We start from the raw sequence: 23,956 nt of genomic DNA, 5'->3' as shown, positions 1-23,956 counted from the left end.
AACAAGAGAAGTCACCGCAATGAGAAGCCCATGTACCACAACAAGTAGCCCCAGCTCGCGGCAACTAGAGAAAGCCTGCGCACAGCAATGAAGACCCAACACAGCCAAAATTAAATAAATAAATTTATTTTAAAAAAACAAAAAAAAATGTACCTTAACTAAAAAACACTTTAAAACAAAAAACCCAAACATGTAGTAGAACATCAAAAGATTACTGCTAATCACAAAAAACAGACATCTCAAGTTAATGAATTTAGTGCTTTTCTATGTATGGGAAGATGCAAGAGTCTGGGCTCATTGAAATCATTCCTTTGATCTGCACCTCAGCTATCTAGGGCCAGTGTCCTGCTTTTCTCCATCCCAGATCCTCTCCGCAGTAGCCTGATGGTGCGGCAATATTCTTTGTTTACTGGAATGGCTGGCAACATTTTTTGTCCACACATCACAATTCACTCACCCATTTTTTTTTTTTTTTTTTTTTACCCTACGTGGGCCTCTCACTGTTGTGGCCTCTCCCGTTGTGGAGCACAGGCTCTGGACGCGCAGGCTCAGCGGCCATGGCTCACGGGTCCAGCTGCTCTGCGGCATGTGGGATCTTACCAGACCAGGGCATGAACCCGTGTCCCCTGCATTGGCAGGCGGACTCTCAACCACTGAGCCACCAGGGAAGCCCTATTCCGCCATCTTGAAGCTCCTCCTCTGTGGCTCTTTTCTTATGATGGCCCACCTGCTGACATTTGTGACTTCCTATTGTTTTATTCTCCATAGCGCTCGACTGTCCCTTCGTACTTGTTTTTGATTTTTTTCTCTTTTTTGGTTTTTCTGTCTTTGCTATGCTGATTTCAGGGTAAATTTGTAAGTGCTAGTATATAATTCACTGATTTTCTTTTTTTTTGGTTAATTTTTTTGATGTGGACTGTTTTTAGTCTTTATTGAATTTGCTACAATATTGCTACTTTTTAAAATGTGTTTTGGTTTTTTAGCCATGAGGCACATGGAATCTTAACTCCTGGACCAGGGATCGAACCTACACCCTCTGCCTTAGAAGGCAAAGTCTTTACCACTGGACCACCAGGGAAGTCCCACTAATTTTCTTTCTAACTCTGTGAAGTATAGACCTATCCCAAGAAATCCCAAGATTCCTGATTTTTTACCTAATGGTCCCAAATTCAAAAGATACAAAATGATACATAGCAAAGTGTTGCCTTATTTAACCCACTTCTGCTTTGTAGTTATCAGTTCTCCACCCTCCTTGCATCCACGGGACAATTTTCTTTTCTTTTCTTTCAAAGATATGATATGCATGTACAAATACATATGTAAAATACATATACTTATGTACAAATATATGTGTGTATATATATGTGTGTATTCATCTCTCTCCATCTATCTGTCTATTCATCTCTTCACTTTGTTGAAAGTAAATGGTAGCTTGCTAGGAACCATGCTCTGCATCTTGCTTTTCTCATGTAAAAATATATCTTTGTGACCATGATAACGGTGGTGGTGATGAAAAAAGAAGAAACGTAAATAATAGCTTTGATTTTAGGGTAGTAACTTTTCTCTCTCAGTAAATTGTTTATGAAAGTTCCAAAGAGTCTTTAATCTTTTGAAAATGTATTCTAAAATCTGCCAAGTATAATAAATTAATTCATACTAGGAAAAAATATATCTTGGAAGTTTTTCTGACTCACTTTGAGATGATCTTCCTCATTCTTTCATGTCTGCCTAGGAATTCATTGTACGAATGTGCACTGAACAGTTTACCCTGATGATGACCATCTTTATACTGAAAACAGTGTTCAATAAATAAGCACATGCTGAAGTTATTCTGAGTGTACGAGTACATCTGCAAGAATGCACAGCCAGAGGAAGAACTGCTAGGTCAAAGTCTCTGTGTGTTTGTAATTTTGTTAAACGTTGCCTTTGTCCTCTGCGAAGACTCTACCAGTTAAGTTTCCACTAGGAATTTATGAGATTTGCTCCTGTTCGCCAACATGGTGTTTTATCAACCTTTTTATCTTTGCCAGTTGAATAGCTTTTAAAAAACTGTACCTCAGGATAGTTTCCTTTTGCATTCTGATGAGTGAGTTTGAGCTTTCTTTTTCCCAAATGATTAAGACCCAAATTCTCCTGGGTTCTGCTTTTTTTGTTTTGTTGACCTGTCTTTTCTTTGTTTCTTTTGCTTGGAAATTTATTTTTAAAATCATTATCATTCTTTCATTTATGTCTTTAAGTGTATACTTATTTCTTTAAGTGTGTACTCATTTTAAAACCCTTTTCAAACAACTGGATTAAAAATAAAATCTGTCTGGAGATCATTCATTTCCTGATTAGTCACCATCTTTCCATGGCCTGTTTCCTCAGTGACTTAGAGTTTTGGATGGCAGACTTATTTTGAGTGGGGAGTTTCCTAGTTTCACTCCCATCTCTGATCTTCCGTGTTTATTGGCACCCCATGACTTCCAGACTTGTTAAATTTTTTCTATTTGTATTTTGTCTATTGTTGTTATAAATTTGGAATAAGGAGGTACTTGAGACCACAAACCCAAATCTGATATTTTTCAGAAGACCCCAACATATACATACATATATATATATATATATATATTTTTTTTTTTTTTTTTTCGGTACGCGGGCCTCTCACTGTTGCGGGCTCTCCCGTTGGGGAGCACAGGCTCCGGACGCGCAGGCTCAGCAGCCATGGCTCACGGGCCCAGCCACTCTGAGGCATGTGGGATCTTCCCGGACCCGGGCACGAACCCGTGTCCCCTGCATTGGCAGGCGGACTCACAACCACTGCGCCACCAGGGAAGCCCCCCAACATATTTTTAAAAGCAGTATTGTGACACAGACCTTTCAGCCTCCTACCTGCAACTGGGTTTCCTTTCTTCTATGAAAACAAGTCAGAAAAACCTTATTTTAAATGGAATCAGAAAACTCCTGAAGGGGGAGCTCTCATGAAGTTGCCGGGAGGAAAAAGAGAGGTAAGAATTGCTGTAACAAGGCCTGTTAGTGTAGAATTGTCTTGGTCTCAACTTCTTATCCATGATAATAAGAATGTTGCTTTTCTTCTGGCACAAGGAGGGCATTCTTCAACATGGGAATTTCTTCTCCTGATTTTAAGGGAAGGAAGATCCCTCCCCACCCCAGTAACAATGCACTAACCACAACTTGCAGCCAACAAGAAACTGCCACAACCTGGAACTCTTATTCTTTTCTAATGAACTTTTATTCAAAACAACCCTCCCCAATTTCCACCCAAAACCTAATAAAAACTGACCTTCCCTTTGTCTCTTGGGACTTGCCTATGGTTCACCACAGTGTGGACAAAGAATGTCTCCTGCCATGTCAGTAAACAGGACACGTGGCCCTCAAAAGCCATCAGCCACTGTAGTCTCATGCACTGTGCACCCTGAGGGGATCCAGAACGGAGAAAATCTGGACACTGGCCCTAGACAGCTGAGGTGCACATCAAAGGAATGATTTCAGGGAGCCCAGACTCTTGTATCCTCCGATACATACAAAAGCGCTAAATTCATTAACCTGAGATATCTGGTTTTCTTTAATTAACAGTAATCTTTCCATGGTCTGACTACCTGGTCTTTGTTGCAAAAACTCCTACATATTCTGGCTCCCCCCTTACCTTTTTTGGAGCAGTCCCTCAGAGCGATCTGAGAGGCTATCTTCTCTGCTTAAGTCCTCAGCAAGTCCACTGAATAAAACATAAATTTCGACTTTTAGGTTGTGCTTTTTTTTTTTTTCCAGTCGACAATAGCTTGTTTGTCCCAGATTGCAATTCCTCTGCTATTCCCAAATAAACTCAACCCTGCTTTTATAATTTGTCAATTATTTTATTTAAGATTACAGTTTCTTTGGTTAAGAAGGAATTCTGACTGGCCATAATCTATATTAACATTTCTCTTCCCCAGCCCTGCTTGGCTGTGCCCTCTGAGACCCTTTCTCTTCAGGACCTTCCCAGCCCAGTTACTAGCTGTTCCCAGCTGAGCCAGGAGCAAGAGAAATATGCCATCCCTGCTAAAAGTTGGGGAGTGTTGAGGTTGGAAGTAAAAATTTGGGAGTCATCTCATATTGGGGGGGGAGCTGGAGGAGACTGAATAACCAGTGAGTATGGATAGCACACAGAGATAGATGTCCAAAGACTGAGGGCTATGGCACTCCAAAATATAGATGCCAGGAAGAAATGTAGGATCCAGCGATGAAGACTAGCTTGCAGAATTAGCTTGCGAGTTATAGTGAAAACAGCAGAGTCCCAGGTCTTGGAAGGCAAGTAAAGAAGGTGGGCAGGACCACTTACCCAAGCAGTTGTAACTGTTAGTCTCCAGGTGCAACAGTTTCAAAGCTGTGAAAGCTATGGGAACTTCTGGTTCAGATGAATGATCCAAACATAGTTCTAAAAGCCAGTTCCTCCTGAAATCCTAAACATGATGCAAAGCCTTTGTCTTAGGCCATGATGAAGGCCACAGACTGGGTGATTTATAAACAGCAGGAATGCACTTCTCCCTGTTCTGGAGGCTGCAGCAGGTCTGGTGAGAACCTACTCCTGGTTCCCAGACACCATCCTCTCACTAACCCTAATCCCTGGGCAAACAATGCTGTGACTTATACAAAAGGAAGCCCTGTTATTCTTAGTGACAGTCTACATGCCTCTACCTGCAGTGGAACAAACATTTGACATTGAAAAACAAAGTCTTGATTACTTTCAAGACTGGGCCAGCTGAGGATCCTGAAAATATTACATGAGAGCTGGATAAACCTCAGTTAGGGTTAATTCCCATCACAAGAGTTATCCTCTCGTTACCCAATTCATACATCACCTGTCTTCTGCTAGATTTCTAGGGCTTTACCTGTGTAGCAGAAGCAGCACCTTGTTTAATTCAAGTTGCCAAATGACGACCTTTAAAGACATTTTGATTTTTCTTTTTACTGCTAAAGAAAACCTTAGCTCCATACTACTGCCCGGGTGGTGGGAACCACAGGGTCTCCAGCGGCTAGTCCTCTCCATCATTCTGTCCGATGACCACGTTGTGGCCCCTGCTGCGGCCTCTGGGCTCACGGAGCAGAGTGGGGAGCACGACTCACAACAGAGACCGAATCCAGGTGGGACAAAAGTTCGCACTGAAGTCAAGCGTTGGGACTTTGAACACTGTTCCGAGGAAATACCGCCAAAGACTTTTTTTTAAAGGATCTCTCAATTTCCAAACCAGAAATACTGAAAAAATAAAGTGTGTGGAAGACGTTTACATGGTAATTTTACTACTGATACACAGTTGGCAGAAATGGCTGTGTGCTGAGTTTTCCCAGGTACTTATTTGTCCTTTTTAAAAAATAATTAATTAATATTTATTTTTGGCTGCGTTGGGTTTTCGTTGCTGTGCATGGGCTTTCTCTAGTTGCCCCGTGGGCTTTCTCCAGTTGCAGAGAGCAGGGCTACTCTTCTTTGGGGTGCACGGGCTTCTCATTGCAGTGGCTTCTCTTGTTGTGGACCAGGGGCTCTAGGCATGCGGTCGTCAGTAGTTGTGGCTCGCGGGCTCTAGCGCGCAGGCTCAGTAGTTGTGACGCATGGGCTTAGTTGCTCCGCGGCATGTGGGATCTTCCCGGACCGGGGCTCGAACCCGTGTCCCCTGCATTGGCAGATGGCTTCTTAACCACTGCGCCACCAGGGAAGCCCTGTCCTCTTGTTTTTTAATGCATTAAATGAATGGGAGGTTGACAAGAAAATCTCTGTCGAATTTCTTGGACGGCAGGGAGGGGAGGGCGCACCAGAACTCTGAGGCCGGCCTCGTCCCCAGTACGCCCCATGCCTCGCCCCGCCAGCAGCGCCGCCTAGCCCAGGCCAGCACCGAGGCAACGCCTCTGTCAGCAGCGCAGTCACGTCCCCGCCACGCCCTGAGGCCTCGCCCGGCCACCAGCGCGGCCACGCCCAGGCCAGCACCGAGGTGACGCACCGGCGCCGGGCAGTTGGTAGTAGGAGTCCGAGTTCTGCCCCTGGAGCTGACTGGCCGGCTGCGGCCCCTCACACTGCCCCGATTGGCTGCCGCTGCTCCCGCTGTGACCGCCGGTTGGCCCAGGCCGTTGCCCCGGCGACGCGGGTTGCTGTGGTTCCGCGCCGCGCTGGGAGTTTGGGGTTGGTCCCAGCCGCCCGCTGGAACAGAGTGGCCTCGGACGCTGCAGGTGGCAATCACCCAGACCCTAGGCCGGCAGGTGAGCGGGGTCAGACGGCCAGTGGGGTCCGGGCAGGGAGGGGGCCACCCGTCATCCGGACCGGGGGCGGGGTACCTCGGGACCTGCTGTCTACTCGGCGTGTGTGTGCCCCTGCTGTATACCCTGCCTGGACGTGTCCCTGCTGTATACCCGTGTGGATGTGCCCCTGATGTATACCCTGCCTGGACTTGACCGCATGTCCCGAATAGTGAGACGCCTGCATACCTGTCAGGTGGAGGAGGACAGACAGAGCAGGAACAGGGACCCGGCCTCTGCAGCTCAACCCCCGCGTCGGTTCCTGGTTCACCCGAGAACAGAGAACAGCCGGTCCAGCGTGTCTCCCGGCATGAGGAACACGAGCAAGGAGCTGCACGGCGCCGCAAGCCGCTATGCTCCCTGCGGTGAGTGACCCGAGGAGAGGAAACCCGCGTTTGCTCTGCGGCTGGACTGGCTCGGCTGGACTGGCTCACACCAGCGGGGGCTGCCGGGAGGGGACAGGACAACACGGGGTACCCTCAGAGAAAGCTGCGCACTGCCCCTATGCCCCAGTGTGGAAGCAAGGCTTAAAGGGTAGCATGGGGGGGGAAACTAGGTTTGTTAGTTTGCTTGTTTGTTTTTTTCCCTATATTCAACAAAAGAAAGCCAGGCTACCCACTGCTGTTGGAGCGCCTCAGTTTTTGGAGCGATAGCGTCTCTGAAAATTTCTCTGTAACAGCAACCCTGTGTAAGTCTCACAGGGGTCTCCCTGTATGTTGGCTTGGGCACTTTCATTTTCAGCTGCATCCCCATGTATTTCATTGATCACCTATCTCTTGCTCCTAATTTAGACCCCAACCAGGGTAACTATGTCTCCTGCTTTAAGCAGTGGGACACAGGAAACAAGCCTCTGGTGGAGGCTCCGATGGCACTGGGCTTGTCACTGTGAAACTGGAAGAAGGGAAGGAGGAAGACCTGGGTGCTGGAGTCTGATTTTGCCTTGATTTTTATGCTGCCCCATCTGGAGAAGGGCTGGAGAAGGAGGGAGGAGAAGAGAGCCCCAGAGCTCGGCTGGGAAAGGCAGGGTGAGGGCTGGCAGGGGGGCTGCGGGCAGAGGGACCAAGTGTGGTCTTCTTCACAGTCTCAACATGCTTCTTGCCTGGAGCTCTGCTGTGGCCACTATGGGTGGGTCCGTGGCTGTGCTGGGAATGGGGCAGGGGACACGAGGCCTGGGTGTCCGTCTCCACGGTGGGCTTTCAGCCTGGGTCTGACGTCTCAGTGCCTTAGTGTGTGGCCTCCCCGTGTGAGCAGCGCAGAAGACGGCGACACTCGCCAGGTGCTCTGCTAAACACTGTCACACTAACACTGAACTTCAGAACAACCTGCCGAGGGGCCCTTAGCCCTGGTTTATAGGTGAGGAAGCCGAGGCTCAGAGTTTCAGGAGGCTGCCCTGTTCTCCAAGGCCGCGGCGGCCCAAAGGCCGGGCTCCAGAGCCCCGTGGGATGTGCCCTCAGACACCAGAGAGCTGCGGGGCTGAGTCCCTTTGCGGTGTCTCTGAGCCTGGCTCCTTATGGATGAAGCAAGCACGCGAGGGGGCAAGGGAGCCCGTAAAGGAATCTACGTGGTAGTTAAGTGATCTGGCGCCATACAAGTACTGATAATGTTTGAGGACAAGACAGTTCTCGTTCCTTTAACCCTGTGTGTGTGTGTGTGTGTGTGTGGTGACAGTTGGTTCACAGTGACTCGTGTGCTGGCTCTCTGAGCAGGGCACGCAGTGATAAACAGCCAGCTAGGTTAGAGCTCAGTGCCCGCCCAAAACTTCCAGTACTGAGAAGTAGAAGCCACTCTGTTCTCTGTGGATTAATTAGTAATCAAAACACAGAGAGGAAAAATAAAGCTGGAACCGAATGCCTTCCCTCTAAAGGAAAATATTTGCGCTGAATACAATCAGATAAGATGGTCCTACCCATCCTCCTAGCTCTTAAATTTCTTCTCTGTGAGCTTGGGCACACTTCTTTAAAACTTTCCCAGGGGGTGGTTTCTCATTTTCAAAACTATAGTGTTTCCACTATACTGTTCATCTAATTACTGTTCTTTAGATATATAAAAGATTTCCCATGAACATTCATTGTCATGCAATGAAGTAGCTTTAGTTCCAAGTACAGACTGGGTGGCTAACTTTTAGCTTCAGAGGACGGTGACTTCTTGTTCCTGGGAACCATGTGTGCTTGTGTAAAGGGATCTATTCAGCGCCGCCTTCCTGTGCTCCTACTGTACCAGTCGGGGTTCTCCGTAGCCCAGCGATGTGTGTGTGTGTGTGTGTGTGTGTGTGTGTGTGTGTGTGTGTGTGTGGAGAGAGAGAGAGAGAGAGAGAGAGAGAGAGAGAGAGAGAGAGGGAGATTGACGGGGAGATTCATTTATTTTAAGGAATTGGCTCACACAGTTGTGTAGCAGGCAGGTCCAAAATCTGCAGGCCGGAGACCCAGGGAAGGGCTGATGCTGCAGTCCTGAGTCCAAAGGCTGTCTGGGGGCTGAATTCCTTCCTCTTCAGGAGACCTCAGTCTTTTCTCCTAAATCATTGAACTGATGGCATCAGGCCCACCGACGTTAGGGAGACTTACCTGCTTTAGTCAGAGTCTATTGATTTGACTGTTAATCTCCTCTAAAAAGCACCTTCACAGTAACGTGCCGGACTAAACATCTGGGAACTGTGGCCTAGCTAAGGCGACACATAAAATTACCTTCACACCTGCCAGGAGCCAGTGCTATGTTAGACCCTGAATGCCATGCTTTTTTTTTTTTTTTGGCCACGACGCACAGCTTGTGGGATTTTAGTTCCCCGACCAGGGATTGACCCTGGGCCCTCGTCAATGAGAGTTCAGAGTCCTAACCACTGGACTGCCAGGGAATTCCCTGAACGCCATGCATTTTTGACAGCTGGTTCCAGTAAGCTCGTAAATGCAAGAGTTACTTGTGCTATGATAGTGGCATCTTTCTTATCTCACACTCCTGGATTTTGTGTCCAAAGTTTTCAATCAGCTGGGATATTTGTTCTTATATTTGGACATGCGGTTAATCAGTTTCTGACACAAAGAGTCACCAGCACACCAAGAGCCCGAGTGTCCCAGGGTCTTCTCTCTGTGGAGCCATAAGTGGGCCTGATCACTACAGGTCCCTGGGCTTCTGCCCACACCTCTCGCTCCTGGCAGGGACCCTCACAGGTGGTCACAAAGCAGCCTGCAGGGCTGTGACTTAGGTGCCCACTGAGGGGGCCTCAGGGCTCTGACAAGACCAGTTCAGCTCACACACACACCGCCCCCCCCCACCCGTGGCCACGCTGGGTGGGGCGGGGGATTCAGATCGATGGGGACGGAGGGCAGGGAGCAAGCTTGCCTTCATTCACCACCCCCGTTTGTCCTCCCACCCTCCTCTTCACGGGACCCTCTCCCCTAGAAATCCCACAGCTTTATCTACACACCGCGCTTCACCCTTGTGGGACCAGACTTGATGTTTCCATGGAAGCCACGCGCAGCCCACCCCTGCCAATCTGCGGCCCCAGACGCTTCCCACAGCATGAGGATGCCCGGGACAAAGCCCCGCCCCCCCTGCCCTGCCCCGTTCAGCCACCCTCCTGAGTGCTGCTCTCCTTTCCTGTCTGACGACTCGTCCCGCTTTGGCCTCAAGCAAAAGGAAAGCGGTGGGGTTCAGATAACATTGTTTGCCAGTGAAGCCTCCCTGATGGCGGCACGCAGTCCTGCATCTTTCTGCTCCTGTCAAATTAGCAAACCTGTTCAGTTAGGCTCTTACTTCTGGTTCAGTGTTTGTTTGTTTTTCCAATTGGAGTATAGTTGATCCACAATATTGTGTTAGTTTCTGGTGTACAGTAAAGTGATTCACTTATAAATATATATCTATTCTTTTTCATATTCTTTTCCATTATAGGTAAATATTTAGTAGAGTTCCCTGTGCTATACAGTAGGTCATGATAGATTATCTATTTTATATATAGTAATGTATATATGTGAATCTCAACTGCCTAATTTATCCCTCCCACCCACCTTTCCTCTTTGGTAACCATAAGTTTGTTTTCTATGTTTGTGAATCTATTTCTGTTTTGTAAATAAGCTCATTTGTATCTTTTTTTTGATTCCACATATAAGTGATATATGTGGTATTTGTCTTTCTCTGTCTGACTCTGACTTACTTCACTTCGTATGATAATCTCTAGGTCCATCCATGTTGCTGCAGATGGCATTATTTCATTCTTTTTTATGGCTGAGTAATATTCCATTGTATATATGTGCCACATCTTCTTTATCCATTCATCTGTTGATGGACATTTAGGTTGCTTCCATGTCCTGGCTATTGTAAATAGTGCTGCTTATGAACATAGGGGTGCCTGTATCTTTTTGAATTAGAGTTTTCATCTTTTCCGGATACATGCCCAAGAGTGGGATTGCAGGATCATATGGTAGCTCTATTTTAATTCTTTTAAGGAAACTCCATAGTGTTCTCCATAGTGGCTACACCAATATACATTCCCACCAACAGTGTAGATGGGTTCCCTTTTCTCCACACCCTCTCCAGCATTTATTATTTTTTAAATTAATTAATTAATTAATTTTTGGCTGCATTGGGTCTTTGTTGCTGTGCGTGGGCTTTCTCTAGTTGTGGTGAGCAGAGGCTACTCTTCGTTGTGGTGTGCGGGCTTCTCATTGCAGTGGCTTCTCTTGTTGCAGAGCGCGGCTTCAGTAGTTGTGGCACGAGGGCTCAGTAGTTGTGGCTTGTGGGCTCTAGAACACAGGCTCAATAGTTGTGGCACATTGGCTTAGTTGTGGGATCTTCCTGGACCAGGGCTCGAACCCGTGTCCTCTGCACTGACAGGTGGATTCTTAACCACTGCACCACGAGGGCAGTCCCCAGCATTTATTATTTGTAGACTTTTTGATGATGGCTATTCTGACTGTTGTGAGGTGATAACTCATTGTAGTTTTGATTTGCATTTCTCTAATAATTAGTGATGTTGAGCATCTTTTCATTTGCCTATTGGCCACCTGTGTGTCTTCTAAATGTTTATTTAGGTTTTCTGCCCATGTTTTGATTGGATTGTTTAGATTTTTGTTATTGAGTTGTATGAGCTGTTTGTATATTTTGGACATTAAGCCCTTGTCCATCACATAGTTTGCAAATATTTTCTCCCAGTCCATAGGTTGTCTTTTCGTTTTGCTTAGATTTCCTTTTCTATTCAAAAGCTTATAAGTTTGATTAGGTCCCGCTTGTTTATTTTTGCTTTTATTTCTATTGCCTTGGGAGACTGACGTAAGAAAATGTTGCTACGATTTATGTCAGAGAATGTTTTGCCTATGTTCTCTTCTAGGAGTTTTATGGCATCATGTCTTATATTTAAGTCTTTAAGCCATTTTGAGTTTAGTTTTGTGTGTGAGAGAGAGAGTGTTCTAACTTCATTTATTTACATGTGGCTGTCCAACTTTCCCAACACCACTTGCTAAAGAGACTGTCTTTTCCTCATTGTATATTCTTGCCTCCTTTGTCACAGATTAATTGACCCTAGGTGTGTGGGTTTATTTCTGGGCTCTTTATTCTGTTCCACTGATCTGTAGGTCTGGTTTTGTGCCAATACCACACTGTTTTGATTACTGTAGCTTTGTAATTTCATCTGAAGTCTGGAACAGTTATGTCTCCAGCTTTTTCTTTTTCCTCATTATTGCTTTGGCAATTCTGGGTCTTTTGTGGTCCTATATAAATTTTAGGATTATTTGTTCTAGTTCTGTGAAAAATGTCATGGGTAATTTGATAGGCATCATGTTAAAGCTGTAGATTGCTTTGGGTAGTATGGCCATTTTAACAATACAGTAAGTCCCCTACATACAAACAAGTTCCGTTCTGAGAGTCCAATTTGTTCATAAGTCCAACAAAGTTCGCCTATGTACCCAAATAACACAATCGGCTATATAGTACTGTATTGTAATAGGTTTATAATACTTTTAACACAAATAATACATAAAAAACAAACAAAAAGTAAAGAAAATATTTTTAATCATACAGTACAGTACCTTGAAAAGTACAGTACAACAGCTGGCATCCAGGGGCTGGCATCCAGTTAACAGGCAAGAAGAATTACTGACTGGAGGATGGAGAGGAGGTGGGAGATGGTAGAGCTGAAGGATCATGAGCAACAGGAGTTGGAGGGCAAGCTGCAATTTCACTCATGCCTGATGTTGATGGCACAGGTTCTGGTTCCTTGCTGGAACCAGATGCATGTTCACATCTTTGAAAGTGTGCAACTTAAAGGTTCATATGTAGGGAACTTACTGTATTAATTTTTCCAACCCAAGAGCATGGGATATCTTTCCATTTCTTTGAATCATCTTCAGTTTTCTTTATCAATGTTTTATAGTTCTCAGCATATAAGTCTTTTGCCTCCTTGGTCAGGTTTATTCCTAAGTTTTTTTTTTTTTTTTTTGTCTTTTTGATGTGATTTTAAAAGGGATTTTTTTTTTTTTTTACTTTCCCTTTCTGATATTTCATTGTTACTGTAAAGAAATGCAACAGATTTCTGTAATCTTGTATCCTGCTACCTGGTTGAATTCATTTATCAGTTCTAGTAGTTTTTGTGTGGAGTCTTTAGGGTTTTCTATATATAGTATCATTTCATCTGCATATAATGACAATTTTACCTCTTCCCTACCAATTTGAAAACTTTTTATTTCTTTTTCTTGTCTGATTGCTGTGGCTAGGACTTCTAATACTATGTTGAATAGAAGTGGTGAGAGTGGGCATCCTTGTCTTGTTCCAGAGTTTAGTGGGAAGGCTTTCAGCTTTTTACCATTGAGTATCATGCTGGCTGTGGGTTTGTCATAAATAGCTTTTATTATGTTGAGATATGGTCCCTCTGTGACCACTTTGGTAAGAGTTTTTATCAAGATATCTCAGTGTTTTTAAAGTTCTAAGTTGATCAAATCTTGGCTAACATTTGGTCACATAGTCCAGAGGCTTGCCCACGTTTTAAGTGCTTTGGGATCTTTCAGGAATGTGTACTCCCGGAAATGCAGTCTAGTCCCAATTTATGGAGGATTGAAGGAGAAGAGAGAGAGAGCTGCACATGTAGGGGATTTGGATACCTCACTGGGAGGCTAAAAACCCCAGGGAAGGGCTCTGCTCTCACTGCTTTGGGACAGAGGGGCAGCCAGCAGCAGAGGGGCCAGCAGGCCTTCTAGAAGGTGCTTGTCATCTGCTGGGCGCCGTGGCTGCTGCTCGTGGCCTTTAGGGACTGTTAACTACACGACTGGCAGGGTTATGCCTCGGGTGACAGGCATTTACAAGAGGGCAGTTTCACCTGTGCTGGTGCCCCATGTTGATGTCCTCTTCTGGTGTCCTGGGAGGGTGTGACGCCCTCCCTGGTGTAGTTATCTTCTGAGCAGTGGACCAAACCAGCCTGGATTCCGTAAGTAATGACCTGACCCTTGGCCTCCTCTTCCCTAGATTGGTATTACCACCTTCCTGTGAAGCAGTCTGAGAAAGCCGTGGATGCCCCGCCAGCGTCCCAGATCCCAGGCCTCAGTGACCTGAGGGCAGCCCCCAGTGGGCACACGCCCGGGGCACGAAGGTGCTTGGTGAAGGAAACGGACTCAGAGTACGTGAAGCTGGCGAAGCAAGGTGGCCAGCCCGGTAAGCACTGCAGGCTTGTGCTTTGTGGCGGGAGTGACACGGTCGTCTGGTCATTGTGTCCTCCCTGTAAAAATATGTGAAGTGTATGAGCTTTGCCCAAGGCCGTAGGAAGTCCAGGTCAATGGATACAGTTCAGGGTGCAGACTCTTCAGGGGCGTGCTGCCGTTTATGGGAAAGACCTACTAGGCTGTGAGTTCACCGAACTGGGATTTTCCTTCTGAGTGACACCCCTGTGGTGACTCCCTGTCTAGCTGCAGTCTCTGTCTCTGCACTGCAGTCGCCCAGCTCAGGGCCACCCCTTCCCCAGTCGCCTGTGAAGCATCTTTGTTCCTGTTGCTCTGTCTCATCATCCCTCATCCTGTGTATTAATATCTTCTTGGTAATGGGAGGCCAGGGATGAGTGTCCATGGTGATGTTTATGAACACCACACTTTTACCCATGATGTAACTGAGAAAGGCCTGTTCAGCTGTGCTAATTAAAGTTGCTGGTCAAGTTAGGAGTCACATCTATCTAGCACACCTTCTGGCTGGCCTTTGTGGTGAACGAGCCTGAGAAACGCTGACCTTTCTCTCTTTCTGACCCCTGTTCCTGCTGTGGAGATTGTCACGGGGAGAGTGGGCGACATGGCAGAGGGCAGCACCTGGCTTTAATGGTCAAAAGCCCGGAACAGACCATGTGACTCACTGCGTGTAAAGCACAGAAGGTCCACCACCTCCCCACTCCCCAGCCACCAGTTAGGACATTAGTGGGACTGCTGGCAGAATCTGAACAAGATCTGTAAACTGGATAAAAGGATTGCATCACACTAATTTCCTGATTTTGATCACTACACTGTGATTATGTCATAACTGTCTCTGGAAGCCTCCCAAACGGTCCCCCAAACAGCAATGACAGTGACAATACTAATGGGTGGGGGGGGGGAGAGAGAGAGAGAGAAAGAGCAATAAAGCAAATGGGAAACAAAACGCAGCATTTGAGGAATCTGGGTGAAGGGTTTAGGGGAATTCATACCATTTTTTGGACCTTTTGTCTAAGTCTGAAATATTTAAAAATGGAAAGTTCAAAAAAGAAAAAAGTTATACATGTCTTTCTAATAGTAAGAACAGTCGAACAGTCGATGCTGGCCGTCGCTCCCGCTTCCCCGCCTGACTGACCCCTGCCTGGGAAAAGCCCTCAAGCCGGGGGAGGGGGACGAAGACCTAGCAGCAAGTCGGGGGGTCGGCGGGAGCTAGAGCCTGAGCGCGTCTCTGACCCTCTCAGCCTGGCTCCAAGCGGGGCACCGGTTAACACTCCCCCTGCCCCCAGGATTTAGAGGGGCCGGTGCCCCGCTTCCCACCGGAAACCTGGAGGGGGCGGCTCACCCCAGAACTGCCGCGTGGGGGGTGGAGAGCAGACTGTCCTGGCCAGAGAGAGGAGCCAGGGCGCAGCCCCCCGGGGGGCCCGAGGAGTTCTGTCCCCGCAGATACCGCCCTGGGGCAAGGACCCCTCCCCCTCCCCCCCAGAGACAGGGAGGAGGTGGCCTGCGGCGGGGCAGGGGTACAGGAGGGATGTCCTCTGGGCACCAGGCAGCACGAGCACTGGCGGGTGAGGACACCGCGGACACCCCGGCGTGCTGTCCCCGGCCCAGTGGAGTCCAGGAGGAGAGCCGGTCCCCTCGTCGCTGCGACCTGCCTGCTGGTAATGCGCAGGCCGCTCACAGCCGTGTCTTTTTGGCCTCGAGATCTGTTGAAGCACTTTGCCCCCGGGACCAGTAAGGGCTCCCCCGTGGCCTACTCCTTGCCAGACTGGTACGTCCACCACAGCCAGCCGCCGACGGCCGACCGGAGGCAGTGAGTATCCTGACCCCCGCGTTGCGGCCCCGCCCAGGCCTGCGTCCCCAGCCTCTGACCTCCGCGCCCGGCCTCTCCGCCCGCCGCCTCCCTGCAGCCCACTGTCTCCGGGAGGCTGGGCGCCCTCTTCCGTCCCGTCCTTGCTGGGGGTCGGCTGGTTGCCCAGCTTCTCCCCGCCGCTGCATCCCGGAGGGCCCTTCCCTCTCCCCTCCCCTCCCCTCCCTCTCCCCTCCCCTCCCCTCCCTCTCCCCTCCCCTCCCCTCCCTCTCCCCTCCCCTCCCCTCCCTCTCCCCTCCCCTCCCCTCCCTCTCCCCTCCCCTCCCCTCTCTCTCCCCTCCCCTCCCCTCCCTCTCCCCTCCCCTCCCTCTCCCCCTCCTTCTCTGCTAAGGGCCTGGACTTTATCCTAGCAGAACCAGGAGCCCAGAAAGTGAGGGGGGTGTGGGTGGGCGGGGACTGGAGAAGGTCAGAGCTAGGTGCTGGGGCGGGGGGAGGGGGAAGGAGGGAGGCAGAGAGGGGAGGTCAGGAGGTGGCCCTAAGCCGCGGGCCGGGGCCCTTCCGTCCGTTTCTGCAGGGTCCCCGCTGCGTCCATACCGGATTACATGGTTTATGAAGAGTCTAACCGCGATCACGCCAGTGGCAACTACGAGTCCAGAAGGGGGCCCTTCGACTTTGACATGAAGACGGTTTGGCAAAGAGAGGCAGAGGAACTGGTAAAGGAGAAAAAAAAGGTGACTGGAGCCCCACTAGATGGCATGGTTTTGCTTGCCGCCCGGAGCACGCCCCGCGATGTGCTTGTCGGCAGGGTGTGTCCCGTGGCCCCGGGATCTGCATCTTAAGTTCGATCTGCTAAAAGGCCAGAGGCCACGGGAAATTAGCTTCCTTCTTCTCCTTAAGAATGCGACCCTTGAGGTAAGATTGCCTTTTACTGAGTGTGTTTTAACCAGCTGACACTCATCTCTGGGAAGGTTGGCCGTCACTTCTCATCTGCCCAGATAGAAAGGACATTATCCAGTTTCTGAACAAGCCCGTTCTGTTTAAGGGTTTAAGTTAAAATTCCCCGGAATACCCTGTACGGACAAGAAGGGAAGAGGAGACGCTGCTTTTCTTCTGTGCAAACCCTGGGTATTTGTATTTGACCTTGAAGGAGCACCGAATGCAGGACACACACTTTCAAGGCATTTCTGTTTCAAAGGCACCCTGTGAAGGCCATCTCGGGTCAGTGGCTTTCTGGTGGCGGTGTCTCCGTTCATGGGGCTGGCGTGGCTCCTGGGACGTGGGGATCTGTGGGTGAACTGGTGACGTTCATGTTAAAACCGGCAGTGGGTCCTGACGATGAGCAAGGTTGGCCGCCCTCCCCCCGCACGACAGGGGAGCGGCCTCGCTGGCTGGCAGGTTCCTCGCCTGACCCCAGCCCGCTTCGCAGTGTCTGCTTGGAAGAGAAACCCTGGAAGTTTATTCCGGGGCTTGCAGAGTTGAGCACTGTGCAGTGTCAGCTGCGTGCAGCGGGCCGGCTGTCTGTCCTCAAGACACCCTGTCCCAGCCCTGAGCCTGGCTCTGGGGGGTTGGCATGTTCAGTGAACGGGCTGCTCCTGGTGACACTTCCCAGCAATAAACAGAGGCTTCGGATGCTAACCAGGGTCACGGTGCCCATGCCCTATAAAAGGCTGGATGCTGTACTGCCGCCAAACCATTGACAGAGCCATGCAGGGGCTGAGAAAGTGCAGGGAGCAAACCCTTCTAAGTCAGGGTATCGTGTGTCTCTCTGTACAGGTTAGGCTACCAGCCATCAAGTCCAAGTATCCGAGCAAAGCCGGGACCCCGCTTGGCCCCAAAGACCCTGCAGGAAGCAAACTATCCTTTCCCCCCATGTAAGTGCACAGGCTGCGCCAGCGTGGTCTGGATTCGGTTTGGGTTTGATCTTTGGTCCAAGTGACAACAGTGACAACCATGGCTCCAATACACGATGCTGATGCCGGCCTAACAGTATTCGCTTCCCAGCAGCAGGTTGTGGTGATATGACTTCAATGGCACAACTTCCCATGGCCTGGCCCTGTCTACTGGCCTCCTCTTCCATTTTCCCTTCCCTCTGGGTGCCCCCTGGGCCCCTGTGGACCCATCCTCCCCCGCCCTGAGCGCTGAGCTGAGCTCTCTCCTCTGTCAACCTGTGTCACCCAAGCTCACCCTATAAACTTGGGGCCACATGTGTGTGCTACTCAGTCCTGACGTTCTCTGTCCCCAAGGCCTGGACCCTGGTGTCTGCGCCTGGTGAGTCCTTGGCTCTGCATTCAGCTGGAACATCTGTCAGGCGCCCTGACACTTCATTACTCGCCCAGCTGGAGCGGGGGTCCCCGAGGCCTTCTGTTTCTCTTCCCGTCCCCAGAATCTCACTGTAGTGCTAGAATTAATGCTGTTAATTGTCTGACTACTTCTTACAATTGCTTCTCCTCTAGTGAGGCTGGGGGAGGAGCAATCAATCAGTTACATTGTGTGACAAATGCCATGAAAGCACCACACTCAGACTGGGAGGGCAAAAAAATTATATCTGTCTATCATCCATCAACTATCTATCTATCTATCTATATCTGTATACCTCTATGTCTTTCTATCTATATCCATCTATATTTCTATATCTACCTATCTATCTATATTTATATATCTATATCTATCTATCTATCTATCTATCTATCTATCTATCTATCTATCTATATATAGAGAGAGAGAGCACGCCAGAGCCATTAGGAAGACTCTTGACAACAGAGTGATTTACAAGTAAGAAACCCAAGGGTCGGAGGGCACAGGTGATATGCGTCACCTGTTTTACATCTGATCTCCCCGCCTCTCCTAATGGAGGTTATGATAAGGTCTGCAAAGATGTAAATGACAGAGAGAAGACAGAAGTGTGTAAAGAAGCAGCAGATAATCTTTAACATGAACAGGGAAGAACTAATTAAGAAAGTAACAATTTGTTTGAAAGTGGTAGAGTCTGAGTCACTCATCCCTCCCCAGGGAAGGGGCGGTTCTTTCATAAGAAGGCATCCCTGGGAAATGCTGGAATTCTTCTTCTCTTTGGCTGTTCTGAAGAAAGGTTTTGGAAACTGAACTAAGTGCGCGCTCACTGTGTACAAGGATGCTTGGAGGTTACTTCCTTATGCTTAAAAGTGGAGAGAGATTGAGAAAGAGAGATAGAGGGAGAGAGGGAGAAGCATCTCTGTTGTGTCTTCAGGGACAGTAACGCATCTAATTTACCATCAGTATGTTCGCTGAGAACGCTTCTGGATTACCCTTCACCTTTGTACTTAAGTACTTAATTTTTCTCTTTTTGAGGCCTGGTCAAAAAATCAGTTCACCCACAAACGTTTCCAAACTTATTAGCAATGGATATAACGCTGAGTGGTTACAGCAGCAAGCAGACCGAGACAAGAGGACCCTGCAGACATCCAAGGCCTCTGCTTCGTCTCTGTCCCAGTCTCCGTGGGACGCCGAGCCGCCCCCAGACCCGGAGGCTCCGGAAGGCGCCAAGGAAGGCCCAGGTGAAGTGCACGGCCCCTGAGACCCCTTGTCTCATTACCTATATCATAATGAGTGATCTAAAAACCGCATAAAAAACCTGCAGAGTTATTGAGGTTACAGTTACACATGAGGATAATATATATTGTGCTTCTTTCCTCTTTATTCAGATGAATAGCAAAAGTCATTTCTGTGGCTTTACATTTTATTCTAGTTGTCAAAAATTCTGATGCTTTATGTGTTGTGCCACACACATGATATCAGTTTTAGTCTCCTGGGTCCAAAAGATTCTGATCCCTGCAATGCTTGGTCCTCTCTGAGGCAGCTTCAGATAAAGCCCCAGTTCCTGAAAAGAACTCACAGTTCAAGCTTGAATTTGTTCCATTATCAGCATTTCTTAAACTTTGTCATTAAACTTTGAATAGCTGAGATATTTCCGTGAAATTAGCTGTTCAAAAAGTTTATTAGTTTGATTTTCAACAGTCACTGTCACAGGGACAATTAGTCTTATTTTGGGCCATGTCCATCTTAAGGTCTATCGAGTATGATATTTAGTTTCTGTAGCTCTAGAACTTATTGACCATTTGCCTTTAGGAAACTTATTTTCACTCCGAGGCTCCATTTCTCTGATTAAGGAGGAAGGAGCTGTGTTGTGTCTCTTCAAGCATCTCAAGTGTTTTATGTGATGTTTTGTAAACATGAGCTCTGCCCGTCTTCCAGGCCAGTGGGCACCACACTGGCCTGGCCAGTGTCTTAATGATACCCTCTCTCCATTGTCATCATGATGCCATTTTAAGTCATACAAACTTTTACTGATTTTTAAGGAATTATTGAGAGTAATTCTTTTAAAATTAGCCTATTTTATTAAATTGAACAACTAATGCACTTGTCCTTTATTACAGAGTCTTCTCCTCCAAGTGAGTATTTATAGAGAAACTGACCTGCAACCAAGTATAAAAAGTGTCTCAGACACAAAAACAATTGATGGACATAGTTCTTCAATCTGGAGATGATGCATCTCAGAAGCCTGTGAGGTCCCTCTCCAAACCACCCGTGTTCTAACTACAAAAGCTGGTGATATCTATGTCTTTAAAAAGTCAGAGTTCTAGGACTTCCCTGGCGGTCCAGTAGTTAAGACTCCACGCTTCCATTGCAGGGGGCACAAGTTCCATCCCTGGTCAGGGAACTAAGATCGGCATGCTGCGCAGAGGGGCCAAAAAAAAAAAGAAAAGAAAAGAAAAAAAAAAGTCAGACTTCTAGAAACACAGTTTGGGGACAGCAAAAGAAGGACCACTTACATTATTACAACAGAATTATTCTTTTATGCATATCACACAAGATAAAGCATATTTCAGTTTACTTCAGAGGCATACATTTTATTAGACACTACGTGAGAAATGTGGGTTTAAATAATGGTAAAGAAGTGAAAGGCCAGGAGAGGCCTCTAATTTAAATACAGGTGCCCCTATATACACTACCAAACGTAAAATAGATAGCTAGCGGGGAGCAGCCGCATAGCACAGGGAGATCAGCTCGGTGCTTTGTGACCACCTAGAGGGGTGGGATAGGGAGGGTGGGAGAGAGGGAGACGCAAGAGGGAGGGGATATGGGGATATATGTATATGTATAGCTGATTCACTTTGTTATACAGCAGAAACTAACACAACATTGTAAAGCAATTATACTCCAATAAAGATGTTAAAAAATATAAATAAATAAATACAGATGCCCCAGGCACAGAGACCCACCTGCACAGGGTCTCTGAGGGTTTTTAGTATTGTTTTTCTGCATGGTCTTAAGTAGATAGAATTTACCTCACCACCACCAAAATATCTGATCTGGTCTAGGAACTGTCGTTGGACATTAAGGTGACACACTTTCTACTGGGAAATAAATCACTGCAGTGCTATATACTCCACGTGTTTAAATTAGCAGCAAGACCCTCTTAATCTCAGAGGAAATTTTTAACAGCTCAAAATCAGTGGAAGACTAAGTAGGCTTGGTAAAGCCCCTGTAACCTGGAAGAATCACCGTCTGGCTGAGCAGACCTGCCTCTGCGCATGTTCTGGGTCGCCGAGGTGTCACTGACCGGGTGCCGCCCCGCCCTCCCCAGAACTTCAGATCCGGCCGCGGCGCGCTGGGGCTGACCTCGGCCACTCGCTGCCCTCTGTCTCCCGTTCCTCCTCCTCTGTCCATCCTGGATTTTAACGTGATGAACAGCAATCGCCCACCGGAGCTTGCCTTTTCCGACCCGAGCCGGCCGCTGCAAGTGTCCGGACCTCATCAAGGCTTCTTTAGTGTGTTTTCCCTCCACCTGTCGCAGGATTGTCATTTTTCACTGCAATTTTTGCAGCCGCTCGAGGTGTTCCTGACACGCCAGATAGCTAGCTGGCCTTTTAGATGAGTGGCACCGTTAACGCGGGTGCGCAGGGTGCGGTGTCGGGGTGCACGGTGGGGGCCGGGCAGCATCCCCTGGGGCCGCAACAGCCCGGTGGAGCTGAGCCGCCCCCCTGCCCAGGCCGCGCCCCACTGCGCGTTCAGCTCCGCCCTCCTGTGTCAGCAGAACCTTCCCGGCACTTGCAGGCTTGACTCAGCGATCACCAGCCGCCTGCAAGTTGGAGGCTGATGTTTCCGACGTGCGATTTGTGGCTGCGGGTAGGACCGTGCACTAGACTTTTGTGTAGACTTCAGTAACAATCCTTATAAATAGGTGCAGAGGTGCATGTTTTCTTTTAGTTAAAATTAATAGGTTCAATTTTTTAATTTATAAAACGCGCCATCTTTTGTCTCTTTGCCCTTAAAGTCTTATCTTTATTTTGCACTGCAGGTCCAGTAGCACCTCCAACTGCCTCAGCGCCCGCGGAGCGCAGATAAACCCCGCTGTGATGTGCAGCTAGGACCTATGTAACAGCTATAGTTATAAGGCTCCTGTTACAGTTTGTTAACATAGATTCTCACGAAATGATCCATCTTAGAACAGATTTGACGTCGCTGCTGCGTAGATGGTGCCAGTGTTGGGTTTTGTTTCTTGCATCCCTCTGGGACGCCAGGCGCATGGGCTTTGCGCCACTGCGCCTCGCTGGCCTGGGAAGTCCCAGGGTCTCGGAACAGGCCACTTCCTTCCCACCCTCGGCCGACGTCACCACCCGCGTGTGAGCCTCTACTGGCACTACTTCTGTTGAAATCTACGGTTTAGACTCTTAACCGGAAATAACTCACCCAAAAGCTTTTTCACTATTTGGTCCTGTAATCTTTGTAGGAATAATTTTTCTGTTACAAAAAGTATTTAATTCCAGAATATTGTGCAATAGTTTATATTAAGAAACAGATTAATTTATTATGCCTTGAAATTTTAAACATTTAGTATGAAAACATTGTAGCATTTGCTAGTTTTAAATGTTTGAAAATATTTTTGGCATAAACTGAAATCCATAATAGTGAACATTTATTATTTTGTATTAAGTAAAAATATGTTTAATTTAAATATTTAATTTAGTAGTCTTAACAAAAATGTTTTACTACTCAGACAATTCTCTCAGTTTATAAATTTCATTGCTATTTATATGTAATTAGCATAAAAATGTAGTTTTATATTTTGTACATTTAATTCACTCATAAAATAATAATATTCTGCTGGAAGATTTTCAGAGAGCCAAGTAAGTTCAGAGATGTTTTAGCTTCTTTCCCAGAATAAACTTATCATGCATTTGCTCACGTAAAATCTAAACGTTTTCAATTAATTCTTTAAACGATATACTGAACTGAACGCATGGATGCATGTGGTTGGGTAACTACACAGCTCAGAGGACGTGAGTGGCGCGTGCGGTGAAGGGAAAGAGTCTGCTCTAGAGGAAGGTGCCGACTGTCCCTGGTTTCTCCCCTCCCCCTTCCTTTCTCTACTTCAATCTCTACCTCATTCTCAACCCGCCCCCCCCCCCCCCAAGAAAAAACCATCAGGAACAGGTATCAGTAGCTTAAGATCCTTCGATCCATTTTGAGGATATTAGAGTAGCAGAAACCCGTGGTTTTAGGGAGAGGACAGAGTTTGGGGCAGGGACCTGTGATCAGATCTCGGCTCCATGCAGGGCACCTGGGGTCTGTTATTGAAAAAGCCAGTCGTGCAGTTAACTTTCTGCTTGGTAATAGAAAACAAACGTTATGAAAACAGAAGATTTGCACATTCCATCTAATTGTTCTGAAGTAAAGCACTTTTGCCAAAAGATCAAAAATATAGCTAGATCATACTAAATATAAATTGTCAGTTAAAACCAGCAAAAGAAGTGTTTAATGAAATAGTACTTTCACACGTATGTGCATGCATGCACACTCACACACACCCTTCCAGTGTCGTGATGTTTTTCTGACAGGCTCAACACAGCCCAGCTCACAGAGCTTAGCTCTGAGCCTTGGTTTCCTCCTTTATCAAAAGGAGATACTTCCGGGACTTCCCTGGTGGTCCAGTGGTTAAGACTCTGCGCTTCCAATGCAGGGGGCACGGATTCCAGCCCCAACGGGCCATCCCACAAGCCATGTAGTGCGGCCACTAAATACATACATAAATACATAAATAAAAAGGAGATACTTCCTATCCAAGGGCTGTCATGATGATTAATCAAAATAAGTTTCAACAAGGTTCCTGACACAATATCTGACACTGTACTCAATCATTCTCTCAGCTTTCATAAATCTGATATTCAATTTGGTGGTCAACTTGCCCATGAAGGGAGCC

At 47.5% G+C, this 23,956-nt stretch overlaps 1 protein-coding gene across 2 annotated transcripts; it reads left to right on the top strand.

Annotated features, from left to right (window-relative positions):
• The first annotated feature begins 6,159 nt into the window (after nucleotides 1-6,159).
• Nucleotides 6,160-22,654, top strand: C9H7orf57 (chromosome 9 C7orf57 homolog). Of its 2 annotated transcripts, XM_060305135.1 has the most exons (9): nucleotides 6,160-6,225; nucleotides 6,458-6,626; nucleotides 13,705-13,890; nucleotides 15,612-15,720; nucleotides 16,292-16,448; nucleotides 17,491-17,588; nucleotides 19,045-19,250; nucleotides 20,130-20,144; nucleotides 22,055-22,654. In XM_060305135.1, the coding sequence occupies exons 2-9, from the start codon at nucleotides 6,572-6,574 to the stop codon at nucleotides 22,099-22,101; spliced, it is 873 nt and encodes a 290-aa protein (XP_060161118.1). In that variant the 5' UTR covers nucleotides 6,160-6,225; nucleotides 6,458-6,571; the 3' UTR covers nucleotides 22,102-22,654. The 2 variants fall into 2 exon arrangements, with proteins under 2 accessions (XP_060161118.1, XP_030727216.1); XM_030871356.2 differs by lacking the exon at nucleotides 6,160-6,225 and having other exon boundaries at nucleotides 6,395-6,626.
• The last annotated feature ends 1,302 nt before the right edge of the window (nucleotides 22,655-23,956 follow it).

Source organism: Globicephala melas, chromosome 9 (genome assembly GCF_963455315.2).
Source record: "Globicephala melas chromosome 9, mGloMel1.2, whole genome shotgun sequence".
Classification (NCBI taxonomy): Eukaryota; Metazoa; Chordata; class Mammalia; order Artiodactyla; family Delphinidae; genus Globicephala; species Globicephala melas.
The sequence above is the reverse complement of the archived record's forward strand: the minus strand, read 5'-3'. Positions and strand labels throughout refer to the sequence as shown.

Excerpts from the sequence above, each read along its gene's own strand:
- C9H7orf57 (XM_030871356.2), top strand. The coding sequence starts at position 6,395 with ATGTATACCCTGCCTGGACTTGACCGCATGTCCCGAATAGTGAGACGC. Across the intron at positions 6,627-13,704 it reads AAGCCGCTATGCTCCCTGCG|ATTGGTATTACCACCTTCCT; the intron begins GTGAGTGACCCG and ends CCTCTTCCCTAG. Across the intron at positions 16,449-17,490 it reads TGGTAAAGGAGAAAAAAAAG|GTTAGGCTACCAGCCATCAA; the intron begins GTGACTGGAGCC and ends CTCTCTGTACAG.